Source organism: Scyliorhinus torazame, chromosome 8 (genome assembly GCF_047496885.1).
Source record: "Scyliorhinus torazame isolate Kashiwa2021f chromosome 8, sScyTor2.1, whole genome shotgun sequence".
In the NCBI taxonomy this organism is placed as follows: Eukaryota; Metazoa; Chordata; class Chondrichthyes; order Carcharhiniformes; family Scyliorhinidae; genus Scyliorhinus; species Scyliorhinus torazame.
In genome coordinates this window covers 160,101,026-160,114,854 of record NC_092714.1, presented here as the reverse complement: position 1 = coordinate 160,114,854, position 13,829 = coordinate 160,101,026, and the positions used below count along the sequence as shown (strand labels likewise).

The following is a 13,829-nucleotide window of genomic DNA, read 5'->3' as shown; positions in this document are numbered from 1 at the left end:
ATCGGCGGGGGTGCTGCTGCCAGTGGCCGCCGACCGGCGTAGCACGATTCCCGCCTCCGCCAAAACCCCGGCACCAGAGAATTTGGCAGCCGGCATCAGGGTGGCTGGGTGGGATTCACGCCGCCCCCCGGCGAATCTCCGACCCGGCGGGGGGTCGGAGGATCCCGCCCATTAAGTTGTTTTGGGGACAATAGAGAGGGATAACACAAATTCTGCCCAGGATAAGAAAATATAATTATAAATAAATTGTTTTAATGTTTTCAAAGAACAAATCAGTACAGCACAGGAACAGGCCCTTTGGCCCTCCAAGCCTGTACTGGTCATGATACCAACCTTTGCCAAAACCCTCAGCACTTCCTTGTGTCGTATCCCTCTATACCTATCCTATCCATGTGTTTGTCGAGATGCCTTTTGAACGCCATTAATGTATCTGCTTCAACAACCTCCCCTGGCAACGCATTCCAGGCACTCACCACCCTATGTGTAAAAAATCTGCCTCGCACATCTCTCCTCCAAACTTTGCCCCACGGACTTTAAACCTATGCCCCCTAGTGACTGACCCATCCACCCAGGGAAAAAGTGCCTGCCCATCCACTCTCTCCATGCCCTTCATAATCTTGTAGACCTCCATCAGGTCATCCCTCAAACTCCGTCGTTCTAATGACAACAGTCCAAGTCTATTCAGCCTCTCCACATAGCTCCAGACCAGGCAACATCCTGGTAAACCTCCTCTGCACCCTCTCCAAAGCCTTTACATCCTTCTGGTAGTGTGGCAACCAGAATTGTGCACAATAATGCAAGTGCGGTCTTACCAAGGTTCTCTACAACTGTAGCATGACTTGCCAGTTTTTATGCTTGATGCCCTGTCCAATGAAGGTAAGCATTCCATCTGCTTTCTTGACTACCCTGTCCAATTGTATTTCCACGTTCTAAGGTCTGTGGACCTGTACACCCAGATCTATCTGACTTTCTATATTGCTAAGAGTTTTGCCGTTTGCTGCATATTTCCCCTCTATGTTAGACCTGCCAAAATGCACTACCTCACATTTGGCCAGATTAAACTCCATTTGCCATTTCTCTGCCCAAGTCTTGAACCTATCTGTATCCTGCTGTATCCTGTGACAATCCTCAACACTATCTGCCACTCCATCAACCTTGGTGTCATCTGCGGACTTACTAATCAGACCAGCTACATTTTCCTCCAAATCGTTTATGTATACTACAAACAAACAATAAAAGCCCCAGCACAGATCCCTGTGGAACACCACTAGTCACAACCTTCCATTCAGAAAAACATCATTCTACTGCTCCCCTTTGTCTCTGTGACCGAGCCAATTCTGTATTCACCTTAATAAAACATAGAACATACAGTGCTGAAGGAGGTCATTCGGCCCATCGCGTCGACACCAACCCACTTAAGCTCTCACTTCCACCCTATCCCCGTAACCCAATAACCCTATCTAACCTTTTTTAGTCACTGAGGGCAATTTTTCATGGCCAATCCACCTAACCTGCACGTCTTTGGACTGTGGGAGGAAACCGGAGCACCCGGAGGAAACCCACGCAGACACAGGGAGAACGTGCAGACTTCACACAGACAGTGACCCAGCAGGGAATCGAACCTGGGACCCTGGCGCTGTGAAGCCACAGTGCTAATCTCTTGTGCTACCGTGTTGCCCTATAAAGGTGCACCTTGCCACCTCACCTTTGGTCACGTGTGACTTCACCCTTTGTACCAATCTGCCATGAGGCACCTTGTCAAAGATTTTACTGAAGTCCATGTAAATAACATCCACCACCCACCCCTCATCAATCACCTTTGTCACCTCCTCAAAAAGCTCGTTCAAGTTAGTGAGGCATGACCTCCCATTCACAAAACCATGCTGTCTATCGCTTATGAGTCCATTTGTTTCCAAATGAGTATAAATCCTCTCCCTGAGAATTCTCTCCAATAATTTGCCTACTACCGACATGAGGCTCACCGGCCGATAGTTTCCTGGATTATCCCTGCTACCTTTCTGGAACAGCGGTACCACATTAGCTATTCAGCAGTCCTCTGGGACCTCATTATAATAGAGGGAATTGCAGAATGATTACAGAAGAGATGCTCAAAATAAAGGTGGCATGGGCACAGTAGATAGTAACATAGGGTAGAATTTTAATGATGGTGGGCTATCGACACTAGCCATCGCGACAGTTGGCACCTAGCACGCGGCCGTCGTCTCTCGAACTCCCACTGCCATTTAACACTCACTGGAGCTGGCAGTTTGCGGGACTTAATTCCAGCGATCCCGCGGGCGGCTGAAAATCAGCACCGGAGAATTGGCGAGCCGGTGTCGGGGCAGAGTGGCACGATTCGTGCAACCCACGGTGATTCTCCGACCTGGCGTGGGGTCAGAGAATCCCGGCCTATGTCTCTCTGTGCCCTTTCACAATACTATGGGCGGGATTCTCTCAGCCCGGGGCCGGAGAATCCCCGCGACCGGCGCGAATCACGCCGCGCTACTCCGACGCCAGCGCGCGATTCTCCGCAGAGCGGAGAATTGACGCCATTGCTGTGGTTGGCGCGGCGCCGGCCGCGGGCCGCTCTACGTGGCTGACCCGCCGATTCTCGGCCCGGGACGTAAAAACGCCGTGTCCCGCTGGCACCGTCCACACCTGCTCTCAGCCGGTGGGAACTCGCCGTGGAAGGGTCGGGACCAGCCTGTGGAGGGAGAGAGGGGTCCCTACCCCGGGGGAAGGGGGCCTCCGATGTGGCCTGACCCGCGATCGAGGCCCACCGATCGGCGGGCCATCCTCTTTGGCTGGGGGCCTTGTTTCCTCCGTGCCAGCACCTGTGGTCCTGCGCCATCTTGCGTCACGGCCGGCGCGTTGAAGGAATCCACTGCACATGTGCGCATTGGCGCCGGTGCCACTGCGCTTGCAAGGATTCCCCGGTGCCCAGTTTGCGCCAGGGTCAGCAGCCGTGAACCGCTCCAGTGCCGTGCTGGCCCCTTGTAGGGGCCAGAATTGCTGATCCTGAGGCCGTGCTGACGCCATCGAGAAACACGACCACATTTCTGATGGCACCTCTGAACCTCAGGATCACAGAATCCTGCCCTATGTCTTTCTGTGCCCTTCCACAATACCATGACTCAGTATGTGGATAAGACTAGTGGGGAGGCCATATTGAATTTGGTACTTGGCAACAAACTAGGCCAGATGTCAGATGTCTCGGTGGGAGAGCATTTTGGTGTCAGTGACCACAGCTTCTTGACCTTTACCATAGTCATGGAGAGGAATAGGAACAGACAGTATGAGAAGGTATTTAATTGGGGGAGGGGAAATTATATTGCTATTAGACAGGAGCTGAGGAGCATAAAGTAGGAACAATTGTTCTTGGGGAAATGCACAACAGTAATGTGGGGGTTGTTTAAGGAGCACTTGCTGCGAGTGCTGGATAGTTTTGTCCCACTGAGACAAGGAAGGAATGGTAAGGTGAAGGAGCCTTGGATGACAAGAGAAGTGGAACTTCTAGTCAAGAGGAAGAAGGAAGTTTACGTAAGGTTGAGGAAGCAAGGATCTGACTCAGCTCTAGAGCGTTACAAGGTAGTCAGGAAGGAACTCAAAAATGAACTGAGGAGAGCTAGAAGGGGGCATGAAAAAGCCCTGGTGGGAAGGATTATGGAAAACCCCAAGGCGTTCTACACATGCAAGAAATAAGAGGATGATCAGAGTGAGAGTAGGGCCGATCAGGGATAGTGGAGAGAACTTGTGCCTAGAGTTTGAGGAGATGGGGGAGGCCCTAAATGAATATTTTGCTTCAGTATTCACTAGCGAGGGGGACCATGTTGCTAATGAGAACAGTGTGAACCAGGTTAATAGACTCGAACAGGTTGATATTAAGAAGGATGATGTACTGGAAATTTTGAAAAGCATCAGGATAGATAAGTCCGCTGGGCCAGATGGGATATATCCAAGGTTACTATGGAAAGTGAGGGAGGAGATTGCTGCACCGTTGGCGATGATCTTTGCGTCCTCACTCTCCACTGGAGTAGTACCGGATGATTGGAGGGAGGCGAATATTGTTCCCCTGTTCAAGAAAGGGAATAGGGAAATCCCTGGGAATTACAGACCCATCAGTTTTACGTCTGTGGTGAGCAAAATACTGGAAATGATTCCGAGAGATAGGATTTATGATTATTTGGAAAAACATAGTTTGATTAAAGATAGTCAGCATGGCTTTGTGAGGGGCAGGTCATGCCTCACAAGCCTCATTGAATTCTTTGAGGATGTGATGAGATACATTGGTGAAGGTCGGGCAGTGGATGTGGTGTATATGGATTTCAGTAAGGCATTTGATCAGGCTCCCCATGGTACGCTCATTCAGAAACTCAGGGGGCATGGGATACAGGGAAATTTGGCTGTCTGGATACAGAATTGGCTGGCTGAAAGAAGACAGCGAGTGGTAGTGGATGGAAAATATTCCGCCTGGAGGTCGGTGACCAGTGGTGTCCCGCGGGGTTCTGTTCTGGGACCTCGCCTCTTTGTGGTTTTTATAAATGACTTGGATGAGGAAGTGGAAGGGTGGGTTAGTAAGTTTGCCGATGACACGAAGGTTGGGGGACTTGTAGATAGACTTGTAGGTAGTGACGTGTAGAGGGCTGTTGCAGCTTACACAGGACATTGACAGGATGCAGAGCTGGGCTGAGCAGTGGCAAATGGAGTTCAACCTAGATGAATGTGAAGTGATTCATTTTGGAAGGTCGAATTTGAATGCTGAATACAGGGTTAAAGGCAGGATTCTTGGAAGTGTGGAGGAACAGAGGGATCTTGGGGTCCATGTACATAGATCCCTCAAAGTTTCCACCCAGGTTGATAGGGTTGCTAAGAAAGCGTATGGTGTGTTAGCTTTCATCAACAGGGGGATTGAGTTTATGAGCCGCGAGGTTTTGCTGCAGCTTTTTCAAACCCGGGTTAGACCACACTAGGAATATTGTGTCCAGTTCTGGTCACCTCATTATAGGAAGGATGTGGATGTTTTGGAGAGGGTGCCGAGAAGATTTACCAAGATGCTGCCTGGACTGGAGGGCATGTCTTATGAAGAAAGGTTGAGGGAGCAAGGGCTTTTCTCACTGGAGCGAAGAAGGAAGAGAGGTGACTTGATAGAGGTATACAAGGTGATGGAGGCATGGATAGAGTGGGTCACAAGGGGACATAATTTTAAGGTGATTGGGGGAAGGTATGGGGGAGATGTTCGGGGTAGGTTCTTTGCAAAGAGAGTGGTGGGTGCGTGGAATGCACTGCCAGCAGAGATGGTCGAGTCAGAGTCATAGGGACATTTAAACGACTCTTGGACAGGCACATGGACAGCAGTAAATTGAAGGGATGTAGGTTAGGTTGATCTTAGATTAGGATAAATGGTCAACAAACAACGTGGGCCGAAGGGCCTGTATTGTGCTGTACTGTTCTATGTTCTTTGTATGCTGATATGATGTCACCTTCTTGTTTCAGGATGAGTACTGGAGTAAATATGTAGGTAAGTAATCATTTTATTATATTGGTTCTAGTTCCACTGCAAGAGTTGCTACTTAGTTGGCTAGTCCCTTTAGGAATGATGGGCAATGAACATAGGAACAGGAGTTGGCTATTCAGCCCATCCGAGCCTGCTCCTTAGAGCAAAAATTATTAAGAGAGAACTTATTGAGGTGTTCAGAACGATGAACAATTTTGATAGGGTAAAGAAGGATAATGTGTTTCTGCTCGGTGGTATGTCAGTGACAAGGGGTCTCAATTTCAAGATGATCAGTAAGAGAGCTAGGAGTGAGATGAGAAATTTCTTGGGGTTGGGGTTTGGAATGCGCTGCCTGGGTGAGTGGTGGAGGCAGATTCCGTGGAAGGTTTCAAAAGAGAGCTGGATATATATTTGAAAATGATGAATTTAGAGGGGCTGGGGAATAGCTAGGTAGCTCTTCTGGGGGCCGGTGCCAACCCGATGGGCTGAATGTCCTCCTTCTGTGCTATAAAAGTCCATGATTCTTTTGAAGAAGATTTGCAGCATCCACACAATGTTACTTTTATCACATCCTTTATCATAGATTCTAGTATTCTTCCTACTGCTGACATCAACAAAACGTTGGCAGTTCTCAATTTCCACTTACATTTGCAACTTTCCAATTTGCAGGAACCTTTCCAGAATCTATAGAATTTTAAAAGATGACCAATGCATTCTTTATCTCTAGAGGCCCCTCCTTCAACACTCTGGGATGTAGCTCACCAGGTTGAGGGGATTTATCAACCTTCAATTTAGTTAATTTTTCAAGATATACCTCTTTATTAATGCTGACTTATTTCGGTTCTTAGTTTTCACAAATTCCTAGGATTTCAGGGAGATTTTCTGTATTTCCCTTCATGAAGACAGACATAAAGTCATTATTTAGTTTCTCCGCCATTTCTCTATTCGCCATTATAAATTCTCCTGCCTCAGGGCAGCACGTGGCACTGTGGTTAGCTACGGTGCCGAGGACCTGGGTTCAAATCCCGGTCATGGGTCACTGTCCATGTGGAGTTTGCACATTCTCCCCGTGTCTGTGTGGGTTTCGCCCCCACAACCCAAAGATGTGCAGGTTTGATGGATTGGCCACACTAAATTACCCCTTAATTGGAAAAACGAATTGAGAACTCTAAATTTAAAAAAAGTAAATAAATGAATTCTCCTGCCTCTGCCTGGAATGGACCCACATTTCTCCTTGCTAATCTTTACATACCTAAATAAACTTTTATGTTTGGCCTTTATGTTTCTCACTAGTTGGCATTCATATTCTCTTTTCCTTATTTTAACAGTGTTATGGAACAAGGTTTAGAAAACTCCAAAGTATATCATGCAGTTCATCTGACTTAGAACTATTTATTTATTTTGGTTACAATGCGCACAATGTGTTATTCAACAGAATTCTTTAAAGCTTTTAATCAAAAAAGAAACTTTATTCTACAAATTTAGTTCACATTTGTATAAACACACACAGTAAGAATTTTTATCATCTACAGACATAAAGACCCCACACAGCTACAGTAATCTATGAAGTACCCTCAGTGAATTCCCCCTTAACTGTTCCAATTCAATAACAAAATCCAAGTAAAACCAGAAACACCTTTTCAAAGGTGTGGCCCAGCACATGGCATTCTCACTGGTGTAAGATGCAATTTTGATACTCTCTTCCCCTTTTCAAACAGCAGGATCGAATTCCTTCCAGAAAGCAATTATCTCTTTTAAGTTATCAAGCAGTCTGGAAACAGCTTTTAAAATGAACAGAGAAACAGGTAGCGAAAGGGACTGTCAGAGAATACAGCAAAATAGATTGGAGAGTTGGGCAGAGAAATGGCAGATGGAGTTCAATCCGGGCAAATGCGAGGTGATGCATTTTGGATGATCCAATGCAAGAGCGGACTAAACGGTCAATGGAAGAGTCCTGGGGAAAATTGATGTACAGAGAGATCTGGGAGTTCAGGTCCATTGTACCCTGAAGGTGGCAACACAAGTCGATAAAGTGGTCAAGAAGGCATACAGCATGCTTGCCTTCATCGGACGGGGTATTGAGTACAAGAGTCGGCAGGTCATGTTACAGTTGTATGGGACTTTTGTTAGGCCACATTTGGAATACTGCATGCAGTTCTGATCGCCACATTACCAGAAGGATGAGGCTTTAGAGAGGGTGCAGAGTAGGTTCACCAGGATGTTGCCTGGTATGGAGGGTGCTAGCTATGAAGAAAGGTTGAGTAGATTAGGATTGTTTTTGTTGGAAAGACAGAGGTTGAGGGGGGACCTGATTGAGGTCTACAAAATTATGAGAGGTTACGGACAGGGTGGACAGCAACAAGCTTTTTCCAAGAATGGGAGTGTCAATTACAAGGGGTCACGATTTCAAAGTGAGAGGGGGAAAGTTTAAGGGAGATGTGCGTGGAAAGTTTTTTATGCAGAGTGTGGTGGGTGCCTGGAACGCTTTGCCAGCGGAGGTGGTAGAGGCGGGCACGATAGCATCATTTAAGATGCATCTAGACAGATATATGAACGGGCGGGGAACAGGGGGAAGTAGATCCTTGGAAAATAGGCGACAGGTTTAGATAAAGGATCTGGATCGGCGCAGGCTGGGAGGGCCGAAGGGCCTGTTCCTGTGCTGTAATTTTCTTTGTTCTTTGTTATTTGTTCAACCTGTGCAGTTCAAAACTAGTCCAAACTCAAAGCGAAAGTAAAACCCACAGAACGACAGCTCAGCTCCACCCACACAATGACATCACTGAAGCCATGTGATAAGACAAAGAACAACAAAGAACAAAGAAATGTACAGCACAGGAACAGGCCCTTCGGCCCTCCAAGCCCGTGCCGACCATGCTGCCCGACTAAACTACAATCTTCTACACTTCCTGGGTCCGTATCCCTCTATTCCCATCCTATTCATGTATTTGTCAAGATGCCCCTTAAATGTCACTATCGTCCCTGCTTCCACCACCTCCTCCGGTAGCGAGTTCCAGGCACCCACTACCCTCTGCGTAAAAAACTTGCCTCGTACATCTACTCTAAACCTTGCCCCTCTCACCTTAAACCTATGCCCCCTAGTAATTGACCCCTCTACCCTGGGGAAAAGCCTCTGACTATCCACTCTGTCTATGCCCCTCATAATTTTGTAGACCTCTATCAGGTCTCCCCTCAACCTCCTTTGTTCCAGTGAGAACAAACCGAGTTTATTCAACCGCTCCTCATACCAGGCAACATTCTGGTAAATCTCTTCTGCACCCTCTCTAAAGCCTCCACATCCTTCTGGTAGTGTGGCGACCAGAATTGAACACTATACTCCAAGTGTGGCCTAACTAAGGTTCTATACAGCTGCAACATAACTTGCCAATTCTTATACTCAATGCCCTGGCCAATGAAGGCAATTGGTGGATGGCAAATATTCAGCCTGGATCCCAGTTACCAGTGGCGTACCGCAGGGATCAGTTCTGGGTCCTCTGCTGTTTGTGATTTTCATTAATGACTTGGATGAGGGAGTTGAAGGGTGGGTCAGTAAATTTGCAGACGATACGAAGATTGGTGGAGTTGTGGATAGTAAGGATGGCTGTTGTCGGCTGCAAAGAGACATAGATAGGATGCAGAGCTGGGCTGAGAAGTGGCAGATGGAGTTTAACCCTGAAAAGTGTGAGGTTGTCCATTTTGGAAGGACAGATATGAATGCGGAATACAGGGTTAACGGTAGAGTTCTTGGCAATGTGGAGGAGCAGAGAGATCTTGGGGTCTATGTTCATACATCTTTGAAAGTTGCCACTCAAGTGGATAGAGCTGTGAAGAAGGCCTATGGTGTGCTCGCGTTCATTAACAGAGGGATTGAATTTAAGAGCCGTGAGGTGATGATGCAGCTGTACAAAACTTTGGTAAGGCCACATTTGGAGTACTGTGTACAGTTCTGGTCACCTCATTTTAGGAAGGATGTGGAAGCTTTGGAAAAGGTGCAAAGAAGATTTACCAGGATGTTGCCTGGAATGGAGAGTAGGTCTTACGAGGAAAGGTTGAGGGTGCTAGGTCTTTTCTCATTAGAACGGAGAAGGATGAGGTACGACTTGATAGAGGTTTATAAGATGATCAGGGGAATAGATAGACAGTCAGAGACTTTTTCCCCGGGTGGAACAAACCATTACAAGGGGACATAAATTTAAGGTGAAAGGTGGAAGATATAGGAGGGATATCAGAGGTAGGTTCTTTACCCAGAGAGTAGTGGGGGCATGGAATGCACTGCCTGTGGAAGTAGTTGAGTCGGAAACATTAGGGACCTTCAAGCAGCTATTGGATAGGTACATGGATTACGGTAAAATGATATAGTGTAGATTTATTTGTTCTTAAGGGCAGCACGGTAGCATTGTGGATAGCACAATTGCTTCACAGCTCCAGGGTCCCAGGTTCGATTCCGGCTTGGGTCACTGTCTGTGCAGAGTCTGCACGTCCTCCCCGTGTCTGCGTGGGTTTCCTCCGGGTGCTCCGGTTTCCTCCCACAGTCCAAAGATGTTCAGGGTAGGTGGATTGGCCAGGATAAATTGCCCTTAGTGTCCAAAATTGCCCTTGGTGTTGGGTGGAGGTGTTGAGTTTGGGTGGGGTGCTCTTTCCAAGAGCCGGTGCAGACTCAGGGGGCCGAATGGCCTCCTTCTGCACTGTAAATTCAATGATAATCTATGATTAATCTAGGACAAAGGTTCGGCACAACATCGTGGGCCGAAGGGCCTGTTCTGTGCTGTATTTTCTATGTTCTATGTTCTATGCCGTATGCCTTCTTGACTACCTTCTCCACCTGTGTTGCCCCTTTCAATGACCTGTGGACCTGTACTCCTAGATCTCTTTGACTTTCAATACTCTTGAGGGTTCTACCATTCACTGTATATTCCCTACCTGCATTAGACCTTCCAAAACGCATTACCTCACATTTGTCCGGATTAAACTCCATCTGCCATCTCTCCGCCCAAGTCTCCAAACAATCTAAATCCTGCTGTATCCTCTGACAGTCCTCATCGCTATCCGCAATTCCACCAACCTCTGTGTCGTCTGCAAACTTACTAATCAGACCAGTTACATTTTCCTCCAAATCATTTATATATACTACAAAGAGCAAAGGTCCCAGCACTGATCCCTGTGGAACACCACTGGTCACAGCCCTCCAATTAGAAAAGCATCCTTCCATTGCTACTCTCTGCCTTCTATGACCTAGCCAGTTCTGGATCCACCTTGCCAGCTCACCCCTGATCCCGTGTGACTTCACCTTTTGTACTAGTCTACCATGAGGGACCTTGTCAAAGGCCTTACTGAAGTCCATATAGACAACATCCACTGCCCTACCTGCATCAATCATCTTAGTGACCTCCTCGAAAAACTCTATCAAGTTAGTGAGACACGACCTCCCCTTCACAAAACCATGCTGCCTCTCACTAATACGTCCATTTGCTTCCAAATGGGAGTAGATCCTGTCTCGAAGAATTCTCTCCAGTAATTTCCCTACCACTGAAGTAAGGCTCACCGGCCTGTAGTTCCCTGGATTATCCTTGCTACCCTTCTTAAACAGAGGAACAACATTGGCTATTCTCCAGTCCTCCGGGACATCCCCTGAAGACAGTGAGGATCCAAAGATTTCTGTCAAGGCCTCAGCAATTTCCTCTCCAGCCTCCTTCAGTATTCTGGGGTAGATCCCATCAGGCCCTGGGGACTTATCTACCTTAATATTTTTTAAGACACCCAACACCTCGTCTTTTTGGATCTCAATGTGACCGAGGCTATCTGCAAACCCTTCTCCAGACTCAACATCTACCAATTTCTTCTCTTTGGTGAATACTGATGCAAAGTATTCATTTAGTACCTCGCCCATTTCCTCTGGCTCCACACATAGATTCCCTTGCCTATCCTTCAGTGGGCCAACCCTTTCCCTGGCTACCCTCTTGCTTTTTATGTACATGTAAAAAGCCTTGGGATTTTCCTTAACCCTATTTGCCAATGACTTTTCGTGACCCCTTCTAGCCCTCCTGACTCCTTGCTTAAGTTCCTTCCTACTTTCCTTATATTCCACGCAGGCTTCGTCTGTTCCCAGCCTTTTAGCCCTGACAAATGCCTCCTTTTTCTTTTTGACGATGCCTACACTATCTCTCGTTTTCCAAGGTTCCCGAAAATTGCCGTATTTATCCTTCTTCCTCACAGGAACATGCCGGTCCTCAATTCCTTTCAACTGACACTTGAAAGCCTCCCACATGTCAGATGTTGATTTGCCCTCAAACATCCGCCCCCAATCTATGTTCTTCAGTTCCCGCCTAATATTGTTATAATTAGCCTTCCCCCAATTTAGCACATTCATCCTAGGACCACTCTTATCCTTGTACACCAGTACTTTAAAACTTACTGAATTGTGGTCACTGTTACCGAAATGCTCCCCTCCTGAAACATCTACCACCTGGCTGGGCTCATTCCCCAATACCAGGTCCAGTACCGCCCCTTCCCTAGTTGGACTGTCTACACATTGTTTTAAGAAGCCCTCCTGGATGTTCCTTACAAACTCCGCCCCGTCTAGGCCCCTTGCACTAAGTGAGTCCCAGTCAATATTGGGGAAGTTGAAGTCTCCCATCACCACAACCCTGTTGTTTTTACTCTTTTCCAAAATCTGTCTACCTATCTGCTCTTCTATCTCCCGCTGGCTGTTGGGAGGCCTGTAGTATACCCCCAACATTGTGACTGCATCCTTCTTATTCCTGATCTCTACCCATATAGCCTTACTGCCCTCTGAGGTGTCCTCCCGCAGTACAGCTGTGATATTCTCCCGAACCAGTAGCGCAACTCCGCCTCCCCTTTTACATCCCCCTCTATCCCGCCTGAAACATCTAAATCCTGGAACGTTTAGCTGCCAATCCTGCCCTTCCCTCAACCAGGTCTCTGTAATGGCAACAACATCATAGTTCCAAGTACTAATCCAAGCTCTAAGTTCATCTGCCTTACCCGTAATACTTCTTGCATTAAAACATATGCACTTCAGGCCACCAGACCCGCTGTGTTCAGCAACTTCTCCCTGTCTGCTCTGCCTCAGAGCCCCACTGTCCCTATTCCCTAGTTCTCCCTCAATGTTCTCACCTTCTGACCTATTGCTCCCGTGCCCACCCCCCTGCCATACTAGTTTAAACCCTCCCGTGTGACACTAGCAAACCTCGCGGCCAGGATATTTATGCCTCTCCGGTTTAGATGCAACCCGTCCTTCTTATATAGGTCACACCTGCCCCGGAAGAGCTCCCAGTGGTCCAGATGACGGAAACCCTCCCTCCTACACTTGCTGTTTAGCCACGTGTTTAGCTGCTCTATCTTCCTACTTCTCGCCTCACTGGCACGTGGCACAGGGAGTAATCCCGAGATTACAACCCGAGAGGTCCTGTCTTTTAACTTTCTGCCTAGCTCCCTGAACTCCTGCTGCAGGACCTCATGCCCCTTCCTGCCTATGTCGTTTGTACCAATATGTACAACGACCTCTGCCTGTTTGCCCTCCCCCTTCAGGATGCCCTCTACCCGTTCGGAGACATCCTGGACCCTGGCACCAGGGAGGCAACATACCATCCTGGAGTCTTTTCACGTCCACAGAAGCGCCTATCTGTGCCCCTGACTATAGAGTCCCCTATTACTATTGCTCTTCTGCGCTATGACCCTCCCTTCTGAACATCAGAGCCAGCCGTGGTGCCACTGCTCTGGCTGCTGCTGTTTTCCCCTGATAGGCTATCCCCCCCGACAGTATCCAAAGGGGTATACCTGTTCGAGAGGGGGACAACCACAGGGGATTCCTGCACTGACTGCCTGCCCTTTCTGGTGGTCACCCATTTCTCTGCCTGCACCTTGGGTGTGACTACATTTACATAGCTGCGATCTATGATGCTTTCCTCCACCTGCATGCTCCTAAGTGCATCCAATTGCTGCTCCAACCGAACCATGCGGTCTGTGAGGAGCTCCAGTTGGGTGCACTTTCTGCAGATGAAGCCATCCGGGACGCTGGAAGCCTCCCGGACCTGCCACATCTCACAAGACAAAACATTTTTGAAAGGGACACTCACTTGACACCTCCGCCCAAGAGAAAAAAACCCATCAACTTCAAAGATGGTTTAATCTTCCACCTATTCACTTGCCATTAATAATAATTGACGATAAACATACATTTTTTTAAACAAAAACAAAACAGGCAAACATTTTCAAAAGGTTAGTCCATTTCAGTTCTTTGTCTTCCTGCAACTGGAATCCGTCTCGATTTGACAGTCTCTTTGGACACGAATCTCTGCATGATCCATCCATTTCTCTA

The 13,829-nt window shown here is 47.6% G+C and overlaps 1 protein-coding gene across 1 annotated transcript in view; it reads left to right on the top strand.

The window, feature by feature from the left end:
* Positions 1-13,829, top strand: part of LOC140428229 (coagulation factor X-like) — a 414,303-nt gene that overhangs the window by 44,722 nt on the left and 355,752 nt on the right. The window contains exon 3 of the mRNA XM_072514476.1: positions 5,494-5,518. Within this exon, the coding sequence (XP_072370577.1) occupies positions 5,494-5,518 (25 nt within the window). The remainder of the gene's footprint in view (positions 1-5,493; positions 5,519-13,829) is intronic.